Here is a 26,585-nt window from a genome sequence, read left to right on the forward strand (position 1 = left end):
GGCTGGGCAAGCAGCAGCAGGGCAGAACCCCTGCTCTCAGTGCTGCCATGCCCCCATCCCACACCCATCCCCCGACTCCCCTCCCTGAGTAACATGCCCTGATGCCCAGGCTGGACAGCTAGTCCCAGCCCCTGCCCCAATCCCTCCCTCCCTCCCCCAACCCCAACAGACTTACCAGCTGGAAGCAGCTGTCAGCTGCCTGTTTAGTCTATGGCTGAATCTCTGAATTTTCTAAAGCTTTTTGGAATCAGTTTGGATGCTTCAAATCTATTCAGGGCTTTTACTTGGTCTCCCAATTTGATTTGGATTCAGAGATTTGGTCCCCAAAAATTGGGCCAAATCTCCTCCGAATCGAATCAGCTACCAAAGCTTCTCACAGCCCTACCATCCAGGTTTATTTTAAAACTGGTTTCATCCATTTTGAAAGCAGTTTATGTGCACTAAACTTCTACTGTTACAGCTTTGAACCAGTTTTTGATCACTTATACCAGTTTATGTGTAATTTCTGTTCCTAGCCTCTGTGTGCATGCTGTCTGATCTGTTCTCCTGCTGGGTGCATGCCTACTAATTTCCCAGGGCACATATGCTGTTACGTTCTTAATTTAGTGTTAACATGTTAGTAAAAAGCTTGAGAAATTTGTTTAAAAGAAATCCTAAGACTTAAACAATATGACCTGGTTGCTATACATATAATTAGTAGGAAGATATGTTTGATGGCTATGAGCTCAGTCTGTCTGGGAACAGTCCTACAGAGAGGAGAGGCAAATTTTTGATTGTCAAGGGACTATATTTTGAGTCCAACCCTGGTGGGCACAGTGATCCAGAATTAATTCCAAATGACCATAATAATTTAGTTTCTTGGAATGAGGAGAGAAGGAATTTGAAGTAGAGGAATCCATTCAGTGCCTGAAATTAGTGTGAATCGTTTTAGAGAAAAGATTTTGTTTCTGTCAGTGCAGCAAGTAGTAAGATTAAGAGCACTGGAGACTAGAAATGCAAATGATTTTTCCCCAGTTAGAAGCACTGTTTTGAAAACATTCTGTCCAATATTATGGACAAAATGAAATAAAATAAAAGCAAAGGAAGAAATTTAAAACAGCAATAGACATAACATATGAACACTACACAATGCAAAGTGCGATTTTAGCCATTTAAGGCAATTTTACACAACTGTTTCCATTCTTATTGTAAGATTAGTAATGCTAATCAACTGCCAATAATCCAAACTAGTACATTAAGGAGCTGTATTTAATCCAGCTAACACCCAGATCTTCTTTACTCTACAAAACTTTTACGTCCTTTTGTATCAAGAGGCATGTTAAGTTATCTCTGACTCCTCTCAGTTTCTTTCCCCATATCCAGACCAATCCCAAATCATAGTTTCTGCCTCTCCAGTTTCTTAAAAGTCCATTCCTTCTTTTGATTCCATCTAAAATGCCTCTCCTGTTCCTTAGCTGTCATCACCTTGTTCTTGGTCTTCCCAAGTCTTCCTTTGCATTTCCCCAGTCCGTCCCAAAACACTGCAGATGTCTCCACCTGCTCTTCTCACGTTGCTAATTCCCCTCGCTTTCTATATCAAGTCCAAGCTTTCCATCCTTACCAGCATGCCTCTCCCCACTTCTGCCACTGCCTTGATCTTCAATTCCATGTCTCGCTCTTCTGTTGCTTTGTACCTGTGTTCAGTTCAAATTTGTACCAACCATCCTCCATTTCCTCTTCCATCCAAAGTTACCTGTGCTTTCATGCTATCCCTTTGTGAGGCACCCCTTTTCTGTTGCGCATACCTAGGCAGCATCCATCTTCCTTCAACTTCTTCCTGAAATGTCTCCACTGTCGCTTCCAGGTTGATTGTGGTATTAAAGACCTATTAGAAAGAATTCCACAACACCCTGTAGCAACTTGCCTTGGTCATTCAGATCAGGCTGTATACATCTACTTTGCTTCTGTATTTCAGTGGAAGGATCCTTGAGATGGGGACAGCATCTTCCCTCTTTAGCAGGTCAAAAAAATGTGGCTCAGAATTGGGAACCTATAAACAAACAAAAAACAAAACATTACTGCCTGGGGCTTTTTTTCATCTTTCAAAAAAGAAACAGCCCTCACTTTCGATCCCCATTAAAAGGGTCTGCCTCAAAATCTTCACACAAAAAAATAAATCTGTTACAAAAAACAAAACAAAAAGGGTTTAATTGCCCATTGTCAGATCTACCAGTACAGCTGCCTTCCTTGAGGGTCCATCCCTTGTCTTCTGTGGAAAAGGAAGATTTTTTTAAAATATATAGATCCCCCTTATTTCCCAGCATGCATTTCCCTGGGGTTGAATTTTAGCACATCTACTTCAGGAATGACATTTCCTGGCTTGCTCTACTTGCCTGCAGCTTGATCCTGGAAAGGCAGTGAGGGCCATGGATCCTTGTGCATCAGAGCATTAGCACATAAGCATCCCATGATAGACTTTGTGTCCTGTACAGATATGATCATACTGTTAATGATAAATAGATAGAAACAGGTCCTAAAATCTTGCAAGCAAAACAGATGCAGAGACAGTATGTAAGTAGCAGCAGCACGATAAAGGGAAGTCTCTTCTCTTTAGATATAGTGTAGGAAGCTAACAGAAAAGTGCATGGTTTCCAAGGTACAGCTACTCCTATTGCTATTTTAATCCAATCTTCAATATCTATCTAGAAAGAGCAGATTACAGGATATGCTCACAGAATGTGGTAAAGCTTTCCTTATGTCCGCAGTTTTTCTGTTAACTCTTGGCATCTGGGAATATAGGCTCAATAGGAACTGATACTGAATTTCAAGAAAATTGAAGTACCCTTTACAGAGATTTCATAGATTCTTCCCTACACACATGCCCCACTTAAATGTATCTTGCTTTATTATGCAGAAGCTGCTCATGAAACACACAGTCAAGAGTATATTTTACCAGATGGATTTTAACCCTTATTAATTAAAACAAAATAAATTAAGTATTTGTTGTTTGGCACCTGCAGTCACATTAATTTTCCATCGTGCAGTGCTTCTGAGATTCAGGGGAGATAACAAATTGCATTCCTTTAACTTGAGTAAATGAAGAGAATGACTCACAGGAGACTAGTGTGCACTTTTGTAACTTCAGATCTAGCAATTCATGTTTGGATTTAAACAATTGGTATTATTGGTCCCACCAGATGGCTGTGAAGGGTGAAACATGATGTCTAACAGTACCCCTGTGAGAAATACTGGATCATAAACCTTTTCTGTTTACCCCAAAAAATGTTCAGTTCTTTTTTTGTAGGGGTAGGCAACTGTAGATCAGAACGGAATTTTGTTCCATTTTGTGCTATTCCCGTTGCCCCAGATTCTGAAGTCTTACCTGGCTATACGATAAACAAAAATTAATAATTATAATTCTGTATTTTCAGACACACAGTACATAGTTAGATATGACAATGCAGCCTTAAGGACTGCTGGAATGAGTAAACTATTTGCAGTTTTCCCTTAAAATATAGTTTATTTTAAAGCTTTTCTGTGGTATTGATCTCTGTAGTATTCAAGTGCCTTACTGACAATAATGAATTTAGTCTCATTACATCTCTGTGAAATAGAGATATACTGTAAATAACAGAGGCACCAGGAAAAGTCACTTAAAGTCAGTGGCAAAACCAATAACTGGACTCAGGTCTTCTGAGTCAGGCTCAGGTCATCCTGTCTACAGCACCTTTTCCCTCCTTCAAGGTCTGATTCTGTTCCTACTGTAGTCAGTGTGAGACTCTCCCACCCGTTTTAATGGGTAGAACAAATTAATGTAAAGCCATATCTTCAGCAGATTGGAGATTTTAGTAATATAGTTATCTAAAATATAAAGATACAGGTTGTAGCTCTCTTTGAAGACCCTGCTGAGTAACATAGGCAGTTTCCTTTTTACTTACAGAAACTGATCTAATGCTGCAGGCCCTTCTAGTTTTGTGATGAGTGATCACAGATTACTGAACACATCCATCTTGTTTAAAATGGCACTGATTTTATTCTTTCCACTTTTGTTTGAGACTGGGATATCAAAACCCAGATTCTCTCTTTCACTGTGGAATGGCCAACGTTCTACATCTCTGCTGAGAAAAATTACCGTAAATCATGGATTAATTCTAAAAATCAGCCCCTGTTATCGTTTTCTTCTTTTCATCAGCAATTGCTCTCTAACTGTTCTGTTGGCTTCTAGGGCTCCTGTATCAGGAATATCGAGATAAATCTACGCGTCAGGAGATTGAAACCCGGCGGCTGCAGGATTCCCAGACAGACACTGAGGAGAGTTCAGCCAGTGAGGAAACCCCATCAGAAGCAGAACCCACAAATACAGTAGAAAGCAAAGCTGTCCCCCAAATCAGTTTGCTGAGGAATTCCACCTCTAGGTTTAACTTGTGGCAGGATCTTCCAGAGATCAGGAGTAGCGGTGTCCTGAATATCCTCCAGCCAGATGAGATCAAACTGCAAGAGGTAATGGGAACCATGGGAGAGAATGAGCAGTGTTTCTCTGCTGAGTTTTTGCTTAGCGTGGATGCGGCTAATGTTGTTCAAGACAAAAATATTAACATTTAAAAATAAGGAAATTCTTGGGCTATTAAATAGCCCAGTGATTGTAATATTACTTGCTATTATTTATTTTATTCTAAAGAGCATGAGGAAACCCTGTATGCTTTGTTGCCCAACTCAGAAGAGGCACCAATACTGGAGATTTCTGTGGCAAAGGAGAAAGTAGCTTTTATTTTGATAGCATTATTACTATCAGCAATTTACAGTCCACAGCAATTCACAGTACTCCCTTGAGCCCCCTGCGGGGTGATCCTCTTCTGATGTCAGGAGCAGGAAACTGCCTCTAGGACTAGTTAAATGGTTAACTGCAGTGTATTAGCACTGGAATTTAATAGAATTAGAGGAAAGAAAAAAAAAAAAAAAGACTAAAATTAATCTTCAACCTCAATGGAGTTTCCTTATTTTTAGATGTTGATGCTTTGTATCTGTCCCCACTTTGAGAAAGAAATGACTGTTCCATTATACAAAACTGGGTCAAAAATTATGACAATAGTACCTGTACTTTAACCATACAGTGTTTTTGTACTGTTCACAAAGCAATGGCCTCCCCTTCCCTGGTGCAGTAGCTCCACTCAGGGCTGTGGCAATAATGCACACATGAATGAAAGCATCTGTCAGCTGTATGAGTTGACAGCCAATTACTATTTTGGGCAAGAATGAGATCATAAACCTTCTGTATTAATGCATAGAACTGTGTTGATAGTAAATTGTATACACAATGGAAACGTACAACTCTTGTTCACTGGTACACAGTGTGAGAGCTCTTTGCTATTGTACAAGATTGCATGACTAGTGCACGTTTACTATAGTTGGCTGTGTAAGTGCTGCACAGCACGGGTTCTCCAGATGAAGATCTTCAAAGTACTGTTTTAGACAGGCAATTAAGTACTTCCTTTCCTTGAGAGTTTCCTGCTCCCGTGTCCATCTCACACTAGCTCCTATGACTGAGACAGACTAATGGCCCATTCTAGCAGATATCCGGTGCCTTGAGTGGCATCTGTTAAAGTCAGTGGGAGCAGCATAGCTAAAATGTATTAAATGTTTCTGAAGTCATTCCCTCACCATGTTATTGGGCAGGGGTGAGATAAGAGTGCATGCTGTTAACTCTTATATTAGTTTGGGACCTGAGCATTTATATGGGGCTCTCTTAGGCTGACAGGACAAGCTTTTAGAGTGTTAAGGTTATGACTGAAAAGTGACTAAAATGGCATCTTGCTGTTCCATGTTCTCATTTCTTGTTGGCAACTTCCACGTTAGATTTGTTCTGTTTACCTGTCAAAACAAGGTACTTCCAACTGCCAGCATCACAAACACAATCTGGTATTTAGATATTAAGCTTTCCTCCTCCTTTCTGATTCAAAATGGAGAAAATACTGCACAGGAGAACAAATTTAGCATTTTGCATTATGGATCTGAAAGCGATTACCATTTCCTTTTGAGTGACATTTGTTACCTATAGATCTTTTATAGGCAAAATATTTTGCTGCTGGAGCTAGATATTAAATATGTGGAACACTTCTCCCTCTGTTGGAATACCATAAAAATGAGGCAGATGGAGCTGAGAGAGTCTCTTTAGGAAGCACTGTCCTTTTTCTGGTGTGTATTGCAGCTGAAATGTTCTTGCTGTTTATTCTTCCTGGAATGCTTTGAAGATAGCTCCATGAGAGATTATAAAGTGACTTCAAACCAAAAGGTTAACAAATGATAGTAGATTGGTGAATGTTGAACAGAACAGAGGATTTGCTTTGGGGAAAGCATCAGGCAAAGAAAACTGGAAGTGCTTGGAATATACTGAAGAAATTAACTAAAAAGTCTATCAAGCCTTGCACAGCTTCCCCTGACTTCAGTGGGAGTTACGCTCACTTTTGCCAGGGATGAAATTAGAAGAGTCTAGGGGGAATAAGATGAATGGGCAACTGATACAGAGGATGAAGTGTATTCAGATTTCTGAATGAGAACTTCCCATTTATGTAGCTGTGCAAGAAAAGTCAGAAGCCATGTAAAAGCCTCTGCTTCTGCCACCCATTTTAATCATGAAAGCAATGGCAGAGGTAATGACTTAACATACTGTTACAGAACCAGTGAGGAGGGGCAACAAGAGACTTACTTGGGGAGTAGAACACACAGGCCCATAAGAAGAGAATGAAAAGGAAGAGCCAGCAAAAGGCTTTATTTACTGGTGTGCAAGGCAATGATAGCATATCCTGGATGGAGCCGAGACAGTAGTCAGAGAAAGAAGTGGTAGTGTGCAGCAGCTCAAAATACAGCACAGATAAGAATTAAAGAGATGGCACTTGCCAGGAATACAAATTAGTTGTTGTTATAGGAGATGACTGAAAAGCATTGAGTGGGCCATTGGCAAAATAAAGAAAACAAGATACTTTGTTGTGCCATGGGCACCAGGGTAAGATAGTTGACTAAAAGAGGGATGAGAATGCTGCAGAAAGCAGTTTGTCATTGTCCATGTTGAAACAAGTAATACATATGAAGAGAGGTTGAAAAAAATGCAGCATGACTTCAGAGACTTAAATGTGCAAAATATGATCAAGGTGGGAGATGTCTTCAGAGACTCCTAATATTGAATATGAGGCACATTTTGGAGACTGATATGATGCACAGCTGTAGCTAGGAGGAGTTGTAACATGGTATTAGCCTTCCACTTTAGTTTTGAGGTGATTACTCCTGTAAGACAGGTCCCAAATTAAGTGCCTCAGTTATGGATTCTTCCAGCAAACTCCAGAAGCACTAAACAGGATGGACTTTCTTTAATGATGTGCCAGTGAAAACTGTTCATCAAACAGAAGATGGGTCTTCTTCAGGGTGGTCCACAGCTCAGTGCCCTTCTTAGATAAAATAGTAAAGTTGGTTTCCCAGGCCCCCTGGTTGGTGGCTTCTATCAGACCTTTCAAATCTAATTTCCTCCTGGGATGGGAAGGAAGAGAGCTAAGTAAATTTAAGGATCCCCATGCTCTTCCTAAGAGGATGCCCTGATTTCAGATTAGAAACCTCTGGTTTTCTTTATTCCGTCCCTGAGATACAGGGGTTGCTTCCACCTTCCACCATGCCTAGAGGCTCTAACTCCCTAAAGGCTTTGTAGATCAGGTAGTCTAAGTCAATGGTTCGTAACCTTTTTAGACTCAAGGCACCTGTCAATAGACTTGAACAGTCACCCCTTGGAAAATGCAAGCTCTTAAACTTCCACTTGTTTTTTGACACAGAAAAGTAATAGAGCAATTCTTCTGTTGGAAAGAACTCAGAAAGACCACAGCATGTCAGAACAGTTTTAACTATGGATTCCGTTTTTTGAAATCTCTGGCTGTATCTTGTGAATCATTGCACACCTATCAGTGCTAACATTGCATGACACCCCACAGCATCCTTGAAAAGGTGTCAAGGTGCCCCAGGGTGCGATAGCACCCTAGTTGAGAATCACTGGTCTATCTATGGCCTGTTTTTTTCTTCTGCCTAATGAAGGAAGTCGCTTCTTTCATACTACAGCCAGAATAATTAATAATATACCACAACACAAGCACTTTGTATTCTTTTAATGTTGAGATCTTCCGTAGAGAGCAAAGATATTTTATTTGAGCATATGGGCAACCAGTTGGTTGTGTTCAGACCTAGCAGGTAGATTTTAAAATACGACAGTTGAGTAAGTAAAGAAGTAACATTTACTTCAGGCCAAAAAGGCTTGAATAAAAGTTTGATGGGAATGAGCTCCAACCAGGAAATAAGTGAAATAATAATAGATTCATAGATTGTAAGGCTGGAAGGGACCTCGGAAGATCATTGGGTCCAGCCCCCCGCACCAAGCAGGAAAGATAATGGGGGGTCAGGTGACCCCCGACAAGGTGACTGCCCAGTCTCCTCTTGAAGATTTCCAGGGTAGGTGTCTGCACCACCTCTGGAGGGAGCTGGACACCCTGACTGTGAAGAAGTTTTTCCTAATGTTGAGCCTGAATCGATCTTCTAGGAGTTTGTGGCCATTAATTCTGGTTTTCCCCTCAGGTGCCTTGGTGAACAGTTGCTCACTGAGCCCTTGATAGCATAATCATAAGTTTTAAAACATAATATGCAAGGAATTTTGATAAAAAGCCAGAAGAAATGCTTCATGACATCAGTTATGACCTTGCTTGCACCACCAAAACATGGTGGAGGATGAGTCATAGATTGGAATATTAGTCCAGATATGATTCTCTATTTGCAAAACAGAAAGGGGCAGAATGAGGGACACTTTTCTTCTGAAGCAAATTGAAGAGCAGCAAAATATAAAACAACAACGTGAAATGTAATTGCAAAAATAACGTGGGCTAAATTGTAGGAAAGGGGAAAAAACAAAAGAAATGGCGATGGATTTATGTTGTGGGCCATAGGGGTCAGATGGAATAAAACATTATATACTACTGGAACAATTATCAGAAATGACTAAATCACTGATGGGTAGCTTTAATTATCCAGACATCTGTTGAGCATCAAGCACAGCAAATATGAATCACCAAGGATGTTTTTTTGACTATATGGAAGATAATTTAATGATGCAAAAATGAGAGGAGCAAGCTAGAAGAAACATTGTTTTGGTCCTCACAGTGAACTAACATGGACGAAATGACAGAGAACCTGCAAAAAAAGGAGGGGTGTGTAGCTGGCAACAGGTGACCGTAAAACAAAGGACCTCAGTATAGTCTAAGTAGAGTAGGACCTAGCAGGTAGTATGACCATGACATTATATTTTGAAAAGCTAGTTATACAGAATTACTTCATAATGTAAGTCAGAATTACGTGGTGACAGCTATTGGTGTCAACCTCAAATGAACTTTTGTTGTCCAGTTTATTCTCTTTCTACCCTTGAACTCTGCCCATCTTGTTCGGTCTGTTAGACTTTTCTCTATTCTGCCTTCTTCTGTCCTTGCTACCTGTATTGACTTCCCTTTATAGGATTATTCCACATATTCCATATACCTGAACAGGCTGGATGTTGGACCCCACTGAGCCAATGGCTTCCTGGTAATCAGTGCTTTTCAGTAGCAGAAGTGACACATCTTGCACGAGTCTGCATATGCCTTTTTATTTGCCTGACCCAACACTGCCACTGTTTGACTTGGATTTGAGGCCTGCAACAGGAGATTATTTAACAATTGCAGATGATAGGTTTGATGTCAGATGCAAGTTGAATGAGAGAAACTTTCTTAATACAAGCCATAGTGAATCCTTTTGGAAGTTCATTTCAGACAGTGGAGGCACTCGTTCTTCTTGCGTACCTCCCACAAAGTCAGAGACCTTCCCCCAGCTACATTGTGTGTCCTGGCTCTGTGTCCAGCCCTGCCTACTGCCTGTCCTGTTAAGTCAGGGGCAACTAAAGTCCAACCTGTGGGCCAGATCTGGCCATCAGTGGACTCCATTTCCCAGCAGCCCCTGCCTGTGTGACTGGGGCTGATTTCCATGGGGACCCCAGCAGTAGTCGTGCTGTGATGGTGCACGGCCGGGATGTCCATGGAGACTGGCTCCAGCAGCACTGTACGGCAGCAGTGAGGCCAGCTTCTTCCTGGTTGGGGGAGTGTGCTGAGGGTGGGAGTGGGTCAGGCTCATCTGCCGCTGCCTGTGCAGGGCAGGCAGCAGTGGTGCTATTGCTGGGAGAGGTGGCTATGAGGAATTTTGGGATGGCTATAGCCCCCCCCCAAGCCCTCCCCAATGCTGCCCCTGCTGGCAGCAGGGCATGCAGCAGGGCAGGGAGCTGCTTCAGAGCCCAGCTGGGATCTTGTGGCGGTAACAGTGTGGTCCAGAGCCACGGCAAAGCTGCAATCTGCAGCCTGCATGCTGTGGGCAGGGGTGTGCAGGCAGCAGATCATGGCTTTGTCTCAGCTCTGGACCACACTATCACTGCTGCAAGAAGCCAGGGCAGAGCTGCAATCCACTGCTTGCATGCCTCTGCCTGGGTTGTGCAGACTGCAGATCATGGCTCTGGACCCTGCTGTCACCACTGTGAGATCCCAGGTACGCTCCAGAGCAGCTCCCCAGCCTGCTGTGTGCCCTGCCAGCGCTGCTGGGGCCAGTCTCCATGGAAACCCCGGGCTTGGGCTGTCACAGCACAACTGTTGCTGGGGTCTCCATGGAAACCAGCCCCAGCCATGTGGGCAGGGGCTGCTGGGAAATGGACTCTAGCCACTGGCCAGGTCTACTATTTTGCCTACCCATCTTACATGCTCTTTGCACAACTTAGAGGGATTTCAAGGATGCTTTATCACCGCCTGACAAACACCTTACAAACTTGAGTGGGTTACATTGCATCTGCACATGTATTAATGTGCCTTTTCTAATGCGCATTAAATTTAGTACTTCCAGTGTGAGTACATTTGCACGCTCTTTTAGTGATGTTTAATGTGCAGTAGACTATTTTACTGAACGTTAGTATGTCATAGCTTTTTTTATGTGACATTTTAATGCAGCGTTTCCCAATCTTTTCTGTCCCATGGCACACTTACCTGGCCTTTTCTGTCCCACGGCGTACCGGCCAGACACGGACCAGGGCGTGGTGAGCAGCTGAACGTGGGGGGGAGGGGGTGGCTAGTGGCCAAACGCGGGGAGGGGGGCAGGATGTATCGGCACAGGCCTGGCTGGGGCGTGGTGGCAGCAGCACTGGCTGTAGCCAACCCCCCCTAAGATTCTGTGGCACACCTGGACATGGCTGACGGCACACTGGATGGGAAATGCTGCTTTAATGTGCAGTCAAATAGTCTAGTGTGCATAAAAGTGCGTATGTAGACATGCCCACTGTGAAATAGCTCTCTGAAATAGGTGGCATTGCCAATTTTCAGGTGGGGAAGCTAGCACATGGAGATTAAGTGCTCAAGGTCAGCAAAAGAGCCTGTGGTAGAGCTGAAACTAAATCACCATCCATTGCCAGAGGTCCTAACATGTTGGCATGGGCTACAAGTACATGCAAAGGGCCGTGTTCACCTACCCTCTGCCTTTTATTGTTTTCTGTACTTCTGCTTTGTTCCTTCATGACAGTGATTTAAAAGACAGCTGCTCAAGCAAACCCACAGAAAACGTGTTTTGCAAACCCTGCCCATTGTGCTGGGAATAGCCTTCAAGCAGCTCTGAAGCATCTGAGTCAACTCCTTGTGGTTGTCAATGCTCCTAGGGTCTTAGTCTCATTTTAACCAAACCAAGGGTCTCAACACTGGGGTCAGCAGCCCCTGCTCCTTTTTTCTTCTGCTTTTGAGGACTGCTTTCAATGGGATAATGACCATCTGCCACTAGAGTCAGGAAGAGCTCCAGGCTTTAAAAACTGACCAAACGTAGCAGCTAATCAGTTTAATAACACTACACAAATTTATTCCTACAAATGGTTGCAGATTTTCGTCTGAACCAAGCCATCAATTTGCTTTTCTTCTTGCCCAAAACCACATTTTTTGTCAAGGAAAGGCAGGTTATTCATCTTGACCCTTTAAGCTACCATTTTAACAGAACAAACTTCAGTAAATCTGCCTATTTATGGTTTACTGTAAAAGTTAGAGGATAGGAATACTTCCAGCCACTGTTCATTAAACTGTATCAAGATTTTGGTATACAGACAGCACAGGTAGCCTAGGCATTCCACTTCCTGATAATACAAAGTTACATTCCCACAAGTCCGAGTTACATCTTTCTATCATTGGGTTGCCATGGAGCATGTTATTTGTGCTCACGAGAACTAGTACTGACTAAGAACCCCTTTGTGCATTGTACATACAAAACAGAGAAATGGATAGATGCAAACAGATGAGGATGTATAGTGCAAGACTATTAGCCTGAGAGAGTGATCCCTGCACACCAACAGCCTAGCTAGTCTTATGTTGTCTGTATATGCTGTGGCAAAGAAGTTTGAAGGAGGGATTTGAAGGAGGATAATGAGGTTCCTTTGTAGATTTTTTCCAGGGCTCTCCCAGATGTGAGGGGGAAGCATGGGACACAGGAGGAAGGGGCTTGGTTGGGTGAAGAACACTGGCCAGTCTGAGTCAGCCTCTCTATACTGAATAAGAGAGGGAAAGTGAAAACAGGCCATGGAGAACCTTGAAAGTGAAGTAGCTTATGTTTGATATGTCAGACAAGGGGAACCTGGTAGGGAGATGCAATGAGATTGATGACATGTTCAAATTAGCAAACTTTATAGCAGTATTTTGGATAGATATTTGTGGAGCAGCATTGCTTTTGCCAAGAACAGAGAAAAGGATGCTGCAGTAACTGGGATGGATAGGTAGGAAAGGTTGCGTCTTGGAGAGGGTCTGCAGACAGAAAGCGTGAGCTTTAGACATAGCCTGGATATGGGGACCTAGAGAGGTTTTAGTCAAAGAAAATGCTCAATTTACAAGCCGGGGTGACAGGCAAAAAATCATGAAAGGAGGTTCTGTGCAAGGCTTAGTGGAAAATTAGAGAGCTCTGTTTTAGTCAGATACAGTGTCCAAGGGGAGACATCAGAGGGACAGAGCAAGATTTCAGTTTGGACATAAGTAGATGGTTCTGGAGTGGAGAGGTAGATCTGCAAGTTGTCAGCATAGAGCAGGTAGTTGAATTTGCATTTGCAGATAAGATTACCCAGAGATCGGTATAAAGAAAGAAGAATAGGGGACCTGGAATTAGAAGAACTCAATTCATACTTCCATGAAACATAACTCTGCCCTCAGGGTTTGATGCCCAGTTTGGGAGAGCACGTTTGCAGTCATTCTTTCTATGAAAGTTTTCCTTATTCTCCTTAGAGGTTCTCAATGCTTGTCTATCTCCCAAAAGATTTGTACTGATAATACAGAAAGGAGAAGGTAGCACCTCACTCAAAGCTGGAATTCATCAAATGTGTCAAAACTGTAGCTTCATCAGATAGATCATGAGTTTCAAGTCAATTCTCCATGCCCCGCTTCTTCACAGTCTAGCAAGACTGTAAGGAGATGGAAGAAAGACTGTGTGTGCCACGACATGCCGTCTTACACACACACTGTTCCAAGGTTATGTCTTGTGTATTACATGAGACTGGGTCTCATTCCTCAACAAGATATTCCAGTCTCTGAATGTGCAGGACTGAATTTATGGACAGGAGTGCAAAATTGTAAAGATAATCTACTTATGGTAGTCAAGTGATAGGCAATTACCTTGGTTTTGATGCTTTCTTGCTAATCTACAGCCATGATAGATTATGTTGCCTCTGTAGGACACTGAAGCAGAGCATTCTTTCATCAGTATGCTTACTTAGGACTCAGAATAAGCCCCAGCATGTGCTTTACCAGTGCACCATTTTTCAATCAGTTTTTCAGCCATAATCAGATGTCATCATACATCATGGATGCCATTTCTGGAGCCTGTGAGCAATCCCTACATTTTGGTGCCAAACTGATCGGTTTCATAGCGGATGGCATAAGTGTACAGGGCCATTTCACTTGTGTGCAATACAGATGTTCACATTTTTCCTATGCAAAAATTATTGAGCGCTTTCAGAATATTTCTGTATAGGGAGAGGGCTTCATGCTTGCCACCATGTTGTTGATATTTGTCTTTTTGAACACTTCTCCAGTCCATGTTTGAACTAGTCACTTCTGAAGCCTCATACTACAAGAGTCTGAATCTTCTGGTGTCTCACTTCATGGAGAATGAACGTCTGAAAAAGATCTTACACCAATCTGAGGCTCACATCCTCTTCTCCAATGTCCTGGATGTCATGGCAGTCAGCGAACGGTAAGTCAGAGGCCATTAGACTTTTGGGTCTGTGGAGTGAGACAGCCTTTTCCCACTGGCTCAAGTGACTTCTCTTCTTTTCAAAGAATCTGTAGACCTACTAACTGGCTTCAGTTGCATGGGGCCTGGGCTTAGGCCTTTAACTGCCCATCAGGATTAATATCAATTCTGGTTTTCCCCATCTAGTTTCCTCTTGGACCTTGAGCAACGGGTGGAAGAGAATATTGTGATTTCAGATGTGTGTGACATTGTCTACCAGCATACAGTAAATCACTTCTCAGTGTATGTGACCTACGTCTCCAACCAGACCTACCAGGAGAGAGCTTACAAGCAGCTTCTGTGAGTTTCTTTTTCTGATCCTGAATTATTTGGCAAAAAATGTACCTTCATGTCTAACCTGGTCATTTACAAGGGAGGAATAAAAATTAATTTGGAAAAGGGGACACTCATTCTTTTCCCAATCTTAGCCTGAATCTATTTACAATAAAAACAATACAAATAATTTAAATTTGTAAGGGTGGCATAGCAAGGTACAGAAATAGCAAACCAAGAACGTTCAGAGCCAACATTTACAGATTGCTGAAATATTAAATACACAGCTGAACACACAGCTGTGAAACCTGCATATTTTTTGACTTGCGAGCTAGGGCAAAAGTCACAAATATAAAGATGATGTGATCTCAACTCACTCTTACCAAGTACAATTGCAGCCTTCTTGAGAGTCACAGGGTTTGGCCAAGCAAGTACATTACAGCAAAGAAAGAGGAGGCAGAGACTGATTGTACACCAGCTGCTCCACGGTATGAGTTTAGCTGTACACCTGGACCCCGCAGCAAGTTGAAACTAAACCTTGGTAGTTTAACCCTCTCTTATTAAGGGGTCATGCCACAAATTTGCCTCCACCCTCCACAAGTGCCACTACAAATCGCCTTCCCCTGCCTAAGCTGCTGCTCTGCTTTCTGCTCCCTGCCATGTACTCCTTGCCCAATCTGCTGCTCTGCTTTCTGTGTCCTGCTCTATTTGCCACTGTGCTGTCTGTCCCCTCCCTGATCGGCTGCATGCGACACACAGAAGCTGCCTGTGCCACTTGTCCACTGTCCTATAAGAAGCTGATATATTCTTTTCTTGAAATATTTTATTTTTTTAATAATAAGAAGCCATTTTCCTCAGCTCATCCTGATCTATTCTTATACTACAAACAGGTTGTGGAGATCAGAGGATCCTATCCCAGATATTTTCTCAAGTAATTTCAAATCCAGGAAGTCCGTATCGTCCAGCCACGGTGTCTCTTCTACCCCATCATAACAAAGGGCTGATGAGTTTGCACTTGAAAAAGTGGATTTTTTTTGTCTCCTTAGTAACAATGCCTTGGATTTCTTTTCAGACAGTCCATTGCAGATTCCCCCTATGTATTTCCCCATTTTAGCCACAACTATTTTAGCTGGGTTGGGATGAATATGGCAGAGTATGGCCCCTTTCCTTTCTCTGCTCTCTGAAACTGATCATCTGACCCCAGAGCATACTCTACAGACTTGCGGCAGTCTCTGCTAAAAAGTAAACTCTTTGCTGGGCTTGATAGCCTGCTCTTTTCTAGTGGGGCACACCTCAGTGTTTCCCTGGGCCGGAGATGAGCAGTGCATTGTGAGGCACTATGAACAAAATGAACCTTGGAGCATGAACAGTTTGACTAGGGTGGTCACTGGTCCTGCTTTATACCAGACCATCCCATTTTTAAACCCTTTGTCCCCTGGTCCATTTCTAAATGAAGAATGGATGGCAAGAAGTCCTGTTTTTCAGTTCATTGGTGAAAATACATGTCAGTCATTTGTCCTCGTGGTTCTGTTGGCTGTGCCTAGAGGTAGGGTGGTGCACAGCCAGGAGGAGCAGGGCTCAGAGCCAGCCAGGGAGGGAGTGGCCTTTTTATGGTGGCCCTGCCTCTTGCTGCTAATTGGTCAAGGGGTGTGGTGGCCCCACCTTTTGCTGCTGATTGGCCAAGGTGGTGGTCACCTGATTTGCTGAGGGGGGGGGTGGTCCTGCCCCCATCATCCAGGGGATGTCTTGTATTTTGGGGCTGGGTGGGTGGCCACCCTAAGTTTGACTAAGGCAACTGGCTAACTGCAGAAGAGAAATGGCAAATCAGCTACAATGTGGTTGGGGTTCACTGGTTTCCTAGAGTGGGAGCCCAAAATGTGGCATCTCCCATGTCTGGGAAACGATGTGATCTGGCTGGTGTGGGGAAGGGAAGAGTGATTTAGAGCTTCCCAAGCAGGCTGGAGAACTTCATAGTGCTGATCTGAACTGGCACCTGGGTGTTTTGTCAACTATGCGCCAGCATTGGATTCTGTGATTTTCCAATCAGACAATTACAACCTCTCTCAGGTTTGGTGATTCATGCAGAGACGCCAGCATGAGAATACCTACCTTATCCTGAAAAATTCGTTTTTTAAAATCTCTCCTGCTTTGTTTTTAGCCATGTATGTTAACAACAGGTTTCAAACAGAATTAGTAGTTTCTTTGCATCTTTTTGCCAGTTGGGACTCCCGTAGTGTTAGTTTCCTCATAGTGGGGCTTTTCAGTTGCCAAAAAGCAAGTCAAGTAGAGGGAGCTTTTTGATAGCAGTGCTTTGTTTATAGCAGTTAGGACTTGTGAGGCTCCTCACTGCAGCAATATATTTATATTCACAATAATTTGCCTGCTGTGATTTCCATGTGGCAGGACCCTGGCCATGCCAAGAGGATCTCCTGTGCTGTGTACTGCTCAGCTGTAGGCCCCGTTTAGATTTTCATCCTACCACTAACAGCCAGAACTCGCTGCGCTTGAGCTGCTTCATGGCATGTCTTGTTCTCATGACGGTGTAGATATTACTGTGCCACCGTGATCCAACTGCGTAAAAATATATAATTATGCCTCTGAATCATCCACTTGGACACACTCCCCATTCACACACTCCTACGCACACAGTATATGCTGCTAATCTATATGTGCTACACATGTAACTCCACTACAGTGATTTGTGCATTAAAAGTCTATTTTTTCATCCCCTAGTGCTAAAGATAGATTGAGCATTAAACCAAAATACTCCTAGGAGCATTCAGTAAATTTATTTTCCTCTTTTTTGAGATGACCAGACAGATGCTGACTCTGGGAAAGGTAGTGCCACACAGGTGTAACACACACAAAGAGTGAACAAAGCTCTTTCCATCTTGTCTGTCTCAGCCAGGACAAGCCAAACTTCCGGGAGGTGATATCACAGCTGGAGTTGGATCCCAAGTGCAAAGGCCTGTCTTTTTCATCCTTCTTGATTTTGCCATTTCAAAGGATCACTCGACTGAAGCTCCTTGTGCAGGTACAGCTCATTGCCGTCTCTTCTCTCAGTTCTCCATGTTGTTCCGGGACTCCCTTACCTGGCTGTCCTGACCAGAAGGCCTTTCAAACCAATTTAGACATGCACCCTTTTGTGTCTTAGCTAGGCTCAATATCAGGCTTAGAGCTAGGTGAATTTCTTTTTCCAGAAAACTCAGCTTGGTTTCAAGTTGTCCCACACCTATTTGCAAATTCAGGACACCATGTAGTTTCAGCTGGAAAAGTTTTTTGGGGCTAGATTCACAAGATTGACAGAAAAGGTGATGACAGTGGCAAAAATACATCTTGAATAGGTGGAGACCTCATGCAGGATATGGGAGACCCCAGATCCATTGCTTGTCCTTCCTGATAAAATTGGAACTCCTCGTACCCCTCCCAGGTGAGGGCCCTAAACTGCAAGGCTGTCAGGTATTCCAAAATAGGGCGCACTCCATGTGTCCTGTCTGTGCTGTTTTGCTTTGTATAAACACATTCAGTGGAGCAAGCAATTGGAACCCACATACCCTCTTTGCCAGAGGGAGTGTCCTAGACACCAAGCTAGGGTGTCTCTCCCACTCTCTACATAAAATACTTCATTAGCAGGGATTTTAAGGAGGAAAAACATTATTTTTTTTCTTTTTAAGGAGAAAAATGTGGATTTGCACTTTAAAGGAGAAAAATGCAGGAAATGGTGGGCTGCCCCTTGCAGGCTGGCAGAGTTCCAGCCTGCAGTGGGCTGCTTGGGGCTGAGGGGAGCAGGAGAAAGGCAATCAGGCAGGTGGCGCCACGTGCATGTGAGCATGCACACAAGCATGTGGCAACCAGGCAGTGGTGAAGAGCAGCAAACATAGCTCCCTGCAGGTAAGTCTGTGGTGGGGGAGGGCAAATTGATGACCCCACAATGAGGGAGGGAGTTGGGTGGGGCTAGAGGTGCTGCCGACCTGGGATGGTATGTGGGGCTGGGGCAGGAATGCATGGCCACAGGGCCTGAGCGTCCCCACAGGTGGCTCATCTGGGAGGTGATTGGGGGGGCTGATTCCTCACTGCTGTGCGCACTCCCAGGGAGGGGGCATTGGGGGACACATACCTCCAGATTTGTGCACTAGATGGGGGTGGATGCAGGATGCCTGCTGTGGGCTTGGGGCTCACTTCCCCTGCTGCCCTCCCCCTGGGGCGCTCTGCGGCCCAGCAGGTGCAACCCAGTGCAAGAGGGCAGAGCAGGGTGGGGAGGCTCACTGCTACTGCCAGGAGCCCCACGCCACCACGGTGAGGCACCCCCTGCCCTCCTGGCAGCAGCGGTGGCAGCATGGAGTTGTGCCCAGTGCTACTGCTGGTCGGGCAGGGGTGCCTTGCCATGGCAGCGTGGGGCTTCTGGCAGTGGCACCAAGCCTTACCGCCCTGCTCTGCTCTGCCATGTCATCTGCCAGGCTGTGGAGACCCCAGGGAGATGGCAGTAGGGCGGGGAGCCCAGAGCTTACAGCAGACAACCTGTATCCACACCCCCTCCCCACCACTCCACAGGCTCCACGCCAACTGTGTCGCCCACAGGGGAGGGGGAACCAGGCTCCATGCTTCACTCTGGCTGCAGCAGCCACTGCATCCCGTGGGCGGCAGCTGGGGCTCGGGTGCTGCTGGGGGCAGCAGGGGGCTATGGGTCGCAGGTGAGGGGCACCAGCATGGCCAGGGGGCTGTGGTTTGGGAGTGAGGGGCAATGGTAGGGGCAGGGCACCATATCAGGGCTGCTCAGTGCCACAAAGTGGGGGAGGGGACTGCTGCAGCTGCATCCTGGTGAGCAAAGGGAGCTTTGATTTTCTATAATAAACTCAGAATCAAATGCCAAAAGATATAGGTATTTAAAGGGTTTTTTTATTATAATGACCAAGACACTGGTCCACTTCCAAATTGCTTTAAAATTGTAAATATATCAATAAAAATTATGTTCAACTGATACCTATATATATAGTGGCATTTCATTGTAATAATGGAAGAATGTGGAGGGGGGGGTCGTTAATCAGATAATTCAGGATCCCCTCCCCCCCTTAAATCAGAGAATTTGCTATTTGTAAACAGAGAAAACCTGGATCCCTGTCGATTAGTCACTGAGACAAAGTGGGACAGCTTCAACAGGAGGGACTGGGGGAGACCCACCTCAGAGAACCCTCTCAACCTAGTGGTTAAGGCACTTGGCTTGGAGATCCCTACCTGTGGAAAAGGTCTGGCAGCAGCCACCTCCACACTGCCTTGTCCTTGTGCTTCAGCTGTGATTTGCAGAGCTTGCATTTATTCTCAGAAGGCATGCTTTCTACTCAGTGCTAGCTGTAGTAGATTTTAAGTAAATATCTGCCCACTAGCAACAGGTCAAGACCAACTACTGTGTTACTTTTATGTAGGTCACTCCACAGCAGTCAGATTGGATCAGCATTCATTTAGCTACCAGTGTGTGTTAGATGTGAACCAGCAACGTAATGGTGCAGGGTTCTGTATTCCATTGTCCTTTCTATAATTATTACATAAGGAAGTCAGCATTAGTACCAGAGATAAATGCTGAAAAATACCCTGTCTTATGAGTGTGTGATAGATATTAATATAGCTTTTGCCTTTTTTTTTTTTTTTGCAGAATATTCTGAAGAAAGTGGAAGAGAAATCTGAGAAGGAAGCCACTGCCCTTGAAGCACACAAGGAGCTGGAAACAGTAAGTCTGATGGCAAATGTAAAGAGACTGACAAGTAACTATCATCTAGTGGGCATTGTTCATTCCAGGTGCCAGTCCGCTGATCCCACGGATGAATTTGGCCCATCGCGTTTCAGAGAATTTTTCTCCCCACCCTCAGACCATGCTAACAACTAGCAAATGAGATTTTCATCAGACAAGGGCCTCTATATATGTTTGATAGGAGATTCTAGAGAGAAAAGTTTCTTCTGTCTGGGAATGCAAATTATTTTTGCAGGTACTTGAAGGTGATGGATTCCATGGAGAGATTTGAGTAATTAGCAGAAGTAGAGTGAGAGACAGGCTGTTTTCATCCAGCAGGGAAAACTACATTGTCTGACCTTGAATAACGGTTTCCTAACAAAGTTCTTTTCATGAGTGCTTAAGATTGTATTTCAGCCTTATTCCAAGGGGATCTTTAGGAAGGTTCAGTATATAGGCAAGATTCAGATAAATTGGTTATTGCGTGCTGGATTACACATTTTGGGTCACTTGCAAAACAAGGAGGAACACTTTCTGGTGTCTTCAGAGCTGGAGACCTCTTTGCCTACATGGGACACTGTCTGTGATGACTTCCATGGTAAATGTTTGGATGTTCTAAAAATTTCTTAAGCTATATTGGCTCAGGTCCTTCAGAAGCTGAAAGGCTGGAAGTAGATCATGCCTTTCTCTATTACTTTGAGCTTGTGGATTGTGATTAATCCCATGTCTTATGATTTAAATAAAAAATATTCTAAACTGGAAGCTGTGCTCAAGTGTCAGCCTTCCAGCCATTGCTGGAGGAAGGTTTTATAAACAAAGGGTTCTCAGGTTTGTCCTGGAGTGTTGCACAATGTGCCCTATGTGTAATCATTGAAAAGAAGTTAAAGTCAAAGCTCCATCTTGTTGACAGCAACATGTCAGTGTGCACTGCATGGCATTGTATCTTTATAAGGTGCCTTATGATGTATATGTTATTTTTGAGGCCCTATGAGACTGTTGCTCAAAAGTCCAAAGAGGGCTGCTATGTTGCAAGTCATAAGGTTAGCTATGGTACAGAGGACCATTCTTCCTATCCTACCAATATTTGCTAATGCCGTTTATAAATCCCTATAAGTGACCCATTTGAACATTTTTAAGTTGGAGTAAGAAGTTAGATCTTGTTAGTCTTTAATTACTTATCTCTTGTTTTGTCAGAGGACAGCAGGTGGCACTGTTACCTATGATCTTATGCAGTGGGGCTTAACCCCAGGCAAAAAGCCAGATCTGGTGTGCAGAGCTGTGTCATCTGGTATGTGGGATTCCCCACAAGTCAGAAAATTTGGAGACAGGAGAGTGGTGTTAGCATTAATTGCCATACCCCTCCTGCCAAATTTCCAGACCTATGGGAAGCCCTGCCAGTTGGACAAAGTGGACCTGAACACTAGATCATCCCTATGTGTGGGGCCCAGCTGCCATCTGCACACACATAGGGTTCAATCTGCAGACCAGCCCTGTGCCACTCTTCTGGTCCACAGGGCCAAAAGGTTGGGCACCACTGATCTCATGGATTCTTGTGCTTGGTTGTGAGCAAGTTTTTACTTGTTGATTTTCTGACATTCTCTTTGGAGGAACTGTGGCAAGCACAAATTTGCTTTCTCCCTTAATCTCTCTAATTGGAATTAATTCCTGAGAAAGAAGTGCTCCACATGAACCAGAGATTAATGTTTGGGCCAAGGTCCCTGGGAAAAAAAATGCTGTCTGCATGCTGTTTTTGGCCATGTCTTTTTCTGGGATTTCATAGATTTCATAGACATTAGGGCTGGAAGGGACCTCGGAAGATCATCAAGTCCAGCCCCCCCGCCCAAAGGGCAGGATTGATATATGTGCCAGTCAGTCTCACTATAAAATGTAACCAGACTCAGTGTTACTGGTGTCTCATCCAACAGGAAGCTTTAAGACCCTAACATCTGCTACTGCTTGGCAGAGGGGTAACAGTATCTTATTGAAAATAATTTTTGGCATCCTTCACATCCATCTGCAGCTGATACTACATGTGTACATTTTGGATAGGATGCTGAGAAAGGAGAAGAGGTGATCTATAGCCAGTTGTAGCAGTTGCACCTGCTGTGGAATCTGGAATATTTGCTTGATAATGGAATTAGTCCGTCTCTGAATATAGTTTAAAAGAGCCATATAATTTTAATCTCCTAAATAGAAACTTCAAGCTTACTCTCTCGTCTTTTTGTTCTTCAGAGGAATTTAGGGATGGTGAAAGGGAATGATAGCGAAGTGTGATCAATACTTGTTGTTAGTTCAGTTTCAGTCATTTTATACCATGGATTATCATCAGTGTCATTATTACTGCTGCGGAATTTGTGCTTAGGGTGATTCTTTTCTGCATATGCATAGTGCAGTGCCTAGGACCCCCCACAGCCAATGGATGTTCAGCCAAGAACTGAGATTTCAAACTGTACTTCTTGGTTTTAGGAGTGGAATTTTGTCTGTCTTTTGTACTCTTTAAGGCTTCCATTGATTTCAGTGGGAGCCAGATCTGGTCCCTACTGTTACCTTTGCACTTCTGTAACATAGGCTAGCAACAATGCCTTTACACATGAAAGCTTTCAGAGACTCACCGTAAAACATGCCAACAGCTTTCCAAGTGGTATTTCCCTTGTCCTCATTACAGTAGTGCTGACTCTGTGGTGCTCACTTGTGCAGAAAAGTTTGTTGTATTTGGTTCAGCTATCTGTGGGAGGAGGGTGCTGCAGCAGCGAAGAGACATCAGTCTGGAGTCAAACCTGGGGCTCGTTTTCTTTCCCCAGGTAGTGAAGGCATGTAACGAAGGTGTCAGGAAGATGAGCCGAACGGAGCAGATGATTAGCATCCAGAAGAAACTGGAATTTAAGATCAAGGTATAAGCACAGATTGTGAACCCCTGTGGCGATAATAAGTGCCCACAGTGCCCTTGGCTCTAACAAGCAATAATTCACCTTTAATTAAGTGTCCAGAAATGATTTTGTATTGGGGAGTATCCATCTAAGCATGTTACTCCTCCATTTCAATACCACTTAGTTGTTGCCTGTCTCCGTTCCATTATAATTAGACTCAGCTGTCCTAGCTGCATTAGCCTTATATGATAATGGGCGCTAGTCCTTCCTATAGTATGTTACATCCACAGCACTACGTTAAGCAAACATCATTAGAGTTCAAGGTCAAACTAAAAAGTTAGGAAATAGCCAAATAAAGTTTGCCTGTGCAACCTTAACTCAGCCCTGTTGTGTACAGCAATCCCTAATTACACTACTACATAAGTTTCTCCCCACTGCACCCTTGCCCCAGTCAGCATCTCACAAGTTATTCAATGTTTCATTTAGTGTGGGGCCTCAGGTTTTATTAATGCACCTTGCAAACTGTGACATGAATACAGATCTTCTCTCATGTTATTTTGATGTTCTTACGACAGTGTCCAAGTGCTTCACAAGCATAAATAAGCTTACCTCCACAGCCCCTTGTGGGAAAGGTGCCATTTTCCCCATTTTATGGCTGAGGAAATGAAGTGCTGAGAGATAAGAGACCAAAAATTTTCTCTGATTTTGAATGACTTGATTTTCCAGAGCAGTTTTAAAAGTTATGCTCAAGGCCAGCTTCCTGGACAGCTCTGGGGACTCAGCGCTTCTGCAAATGTAGACCCAGGTTTCTCAAATGGAGCACCCCAAAAATGAAGCAGATTCAGTGACCAGTGAAGCTCAGTGGCAGAATGTACTTCTGTTGGGTGCAATTCAACTGCCTCAGCTGTGAAATTCTCTTCTCTTCTGGGAATCCCTGATCTCATGCGTCCCCTATCTTCCCCCACCTCCCAAAACACTTCAGCAGCTTCAGAGAAAAAGATTTTGGAAAAAAATACATGGTTTTGCCCACACTATAAAACAACAACAACAACAACAAAAGTACTATGTTTTGGTTGGAAAGTTATATAGTTCCTCCATATTTTGAATTGGTGACTTGAAATTTTGCAGAAGGGTGATGTCGGTTAGGGAGGAGCGTGCCTTTTGCCATCCTTATAAAAATTTGCCCCAATTTGTCCAAACTATGTGCCTCTGAAAAATCTCAGTTAAGATTTGTGAGCATTTGGCAACTACATTCTCTGAAGATCCAGTAAGTCTAATCAGGTTGATCTTTCTGCCAAATTTCAAGTCACTGATCCAAAACACAGGAGAACTAGAGCTTCTTAACAAAACAATAGTAACATTAAGATGGGTGATGGAGTACATTTTTCTGCAATCTCGTTCCCTGAAACTGCTGGACTGTTTCAGCTGACACTTTAAAAAAATGTTTAAAAAAAATCACTGAGTCAGACATCCAGTGTGGAAAATTTCAGTCCAAATAGTTAGATTGCAAAGTTATAAGTGATTGAAAACAGGATGTCATTATGGGAATGTCAGGTCACTGTGCCAGCTTCATCTGCAGTCATTGCCTTTAACAGTTAAAGCCTGTAACATCCCACTAGCCATTGCAAAATAATTAAGTATTCCATTCCCATTAAAGTTTTTATGCCCTTCAGTAGCCAGATTTGCTGTTTGAGTGTGTTATTGCTCTTCCTCCCTCCCTCATAGGAGTATTCAGAAATCATTGTCCTGGCTTTGCCATCCCTCCTTGCTAGGCTTAGTGCTTTGCATGTATCCATCTGCTATCACAACTGCAGGTCACTTTCTTCGTTAATGTAAGCCTTGTTCTTCCAGAGTATAGTGAGACACCATGATAGGGCCCTACCTCACCTTCCACCATACACTGACGTTAACCTGTTTCTCTTATTGTTTTAAGTGTGCTGTAAAGGAGCTTGTGTTACTTAACCTGTGAAAATGACTGCTCTGCTGATCTTTGTTTTATCCCCACAGTCTGTGCCCATCATCTCTCATTCCCGCTGGCTGTTGAAACAGGGGGAACTGCAACAAATGAATGGCCCGAAAACATCACGCACACTTCGCACCAAGAAGCTGTTTCGAGAAATATACTTGTTCCTCTTCAACGACCTGTTGGTAATTTGCCGGCAGATTCCTGGGTGAGTTTGATATGCACGCACTGTACAGATGTGCCTCACAAGCATCTATCCCCCATGGGTTTGGACAAGTATATATCTTGACCTAGGACTATCCAGATACCATCTAAAGTGCACCAGTCCACCTGGTGCTATGTCACAGCATCTCCTTCCAGAGGGACTCCCCAAAGGTCTCTCTGGATACTTATAGTGTATATGTCTTATGAGTTAAGCATATTAATGAGCTGCAGACCCATTCTCAGGGCAATCCAACCTTCACAGAACTTGTGGCAACATTATAAATTTCAGCCTGGGCACCCTGTTGTTAGAGGTGAGAACTTCGCCACTGATTTCAGTGGAGCTACAGAAGTTGAAGGTTTGACTCTTGGAAGTTTGCCTTGCTCTCCTGAAGAATATCCTAAGCCAATAAAATGTTAACTAAAGCAGACTTGCCTGAGCAGCTGGGAAAGGCTCAGTGACAGGTGCATGCACACGTGTGGATAAATCCATACTGGAGGCTAGGGATTGCATCTTGCACAGAATAACACTATCTAGGGAGAGAAATCCCAGCCTTGGTTAGGAGCGTGCAACTTGTGACTAACGAAATCCTACAAACAAAAGAGCAGAGATGCCAGAAAAGGAGATCTTTGTGACATTAACACAACTTGTTGGGAAGAGTATCTGTTCAGTCAGGTGTTTCTAATATGTGTTGCCATAGTGTCTGCGTGCTTGGAAACACTGTGGTCATATTGCTGTTGCTATCCATAAAACATTTTACAAACGTGTATGAATGAAGCCTTACAGCCCCCAGTAAGGAATCACTCTCTCATAGGAGAGCTGAGACAGAGATCACATGACTTGCCTAGTGCCATTAAGGAACCGTGTGATGGCAGGCAAGAAAGGAACCCATCATCTCTACCAACATCCTGAGGAATAGCCAGCACGGGTTTGTTGCGGGTACGTCTTGCTTGACCAATCTCATTTCCTTCTACAACCAGGTGACCTATCACCTGGACAAGGGAGAAGAGATTGATGTCATATATCTTGACTTCAAAAAAGCCTTCGATCTGGTATCCCATGATCACCTCTTGGCAAAACTGGCCAATTGTGGCCTTGGGTCCACCACGATCTGCTGGCTGGGAAATTGGCTTCGTGGTTGGACCCAGAGGGTGGTAATTAATGGAAGTCACTCATCATGGTGTCCTGTGACCAGTGGGGTCCCCCAAGGCTCTGCCCTTGGACCCATATTGTTCAACATCT

At 43.8% G+C, this 26,585-nt stretch overlaps 1 protein-coding gene across 1 annotated transcript in view; it reads left to right on the forward strand.

Moving 5' to 3' along the window:
• The window catches only part of NGEF (neuronal guanine nucleotide exchange factor), a 53,057-nt gene that overhangs the window by 10,123 nt on the left and 16,349 nt on the right, over nt 1-26,585 (forward strand). Inside the window, exons 2-8 of the mRNA XM_019503759.1 lie at nt 4,205-4,479; nt 14,117-14,277; nt 14,464-14,616; nt 17,494-17,623; nt 20,237-20,311; nt 23,113-23,202; nt 25,186-25,349. Coding sequence (XP_019359304.1) covers nt 14,120-14,277; nt 14,464-14,616; nt 17,494-17,623; nt 20,237-20,311; nt 23,113-23,202; nt 25,186-25,349 — 770 coding nt within the window. The 5' untranslated portion in view covers nt 4,205-4,479; nt 14,117-14,119. The remainder of the gene's footprint in view (nt 1-4,204; nt 4,480-14,116; nt 14,278-14,463; nt 14,617-17,493; nt 17,624-20,236; nt 20,312-23,112; nt 23,203-25,185; nt 25,350-26,585) is intronic.

The sequence above is a fragment of the Gavialis gangeticus genome, unplaced genomic scaffold (assembly GCF_001723915.1).
Source record: "Gavialis gangeticus isolate Ggan-Ray unplaced genomic scaffold, GavGan_comp1, whole genome shotgun sequence".
Classification (NCBI taxonomy): domain Eukaryota; kingdom Metazoa; phylum Chordata; order Crocodylia; family Gavialidae; genus Gavialis; species Gavialis gangeticus.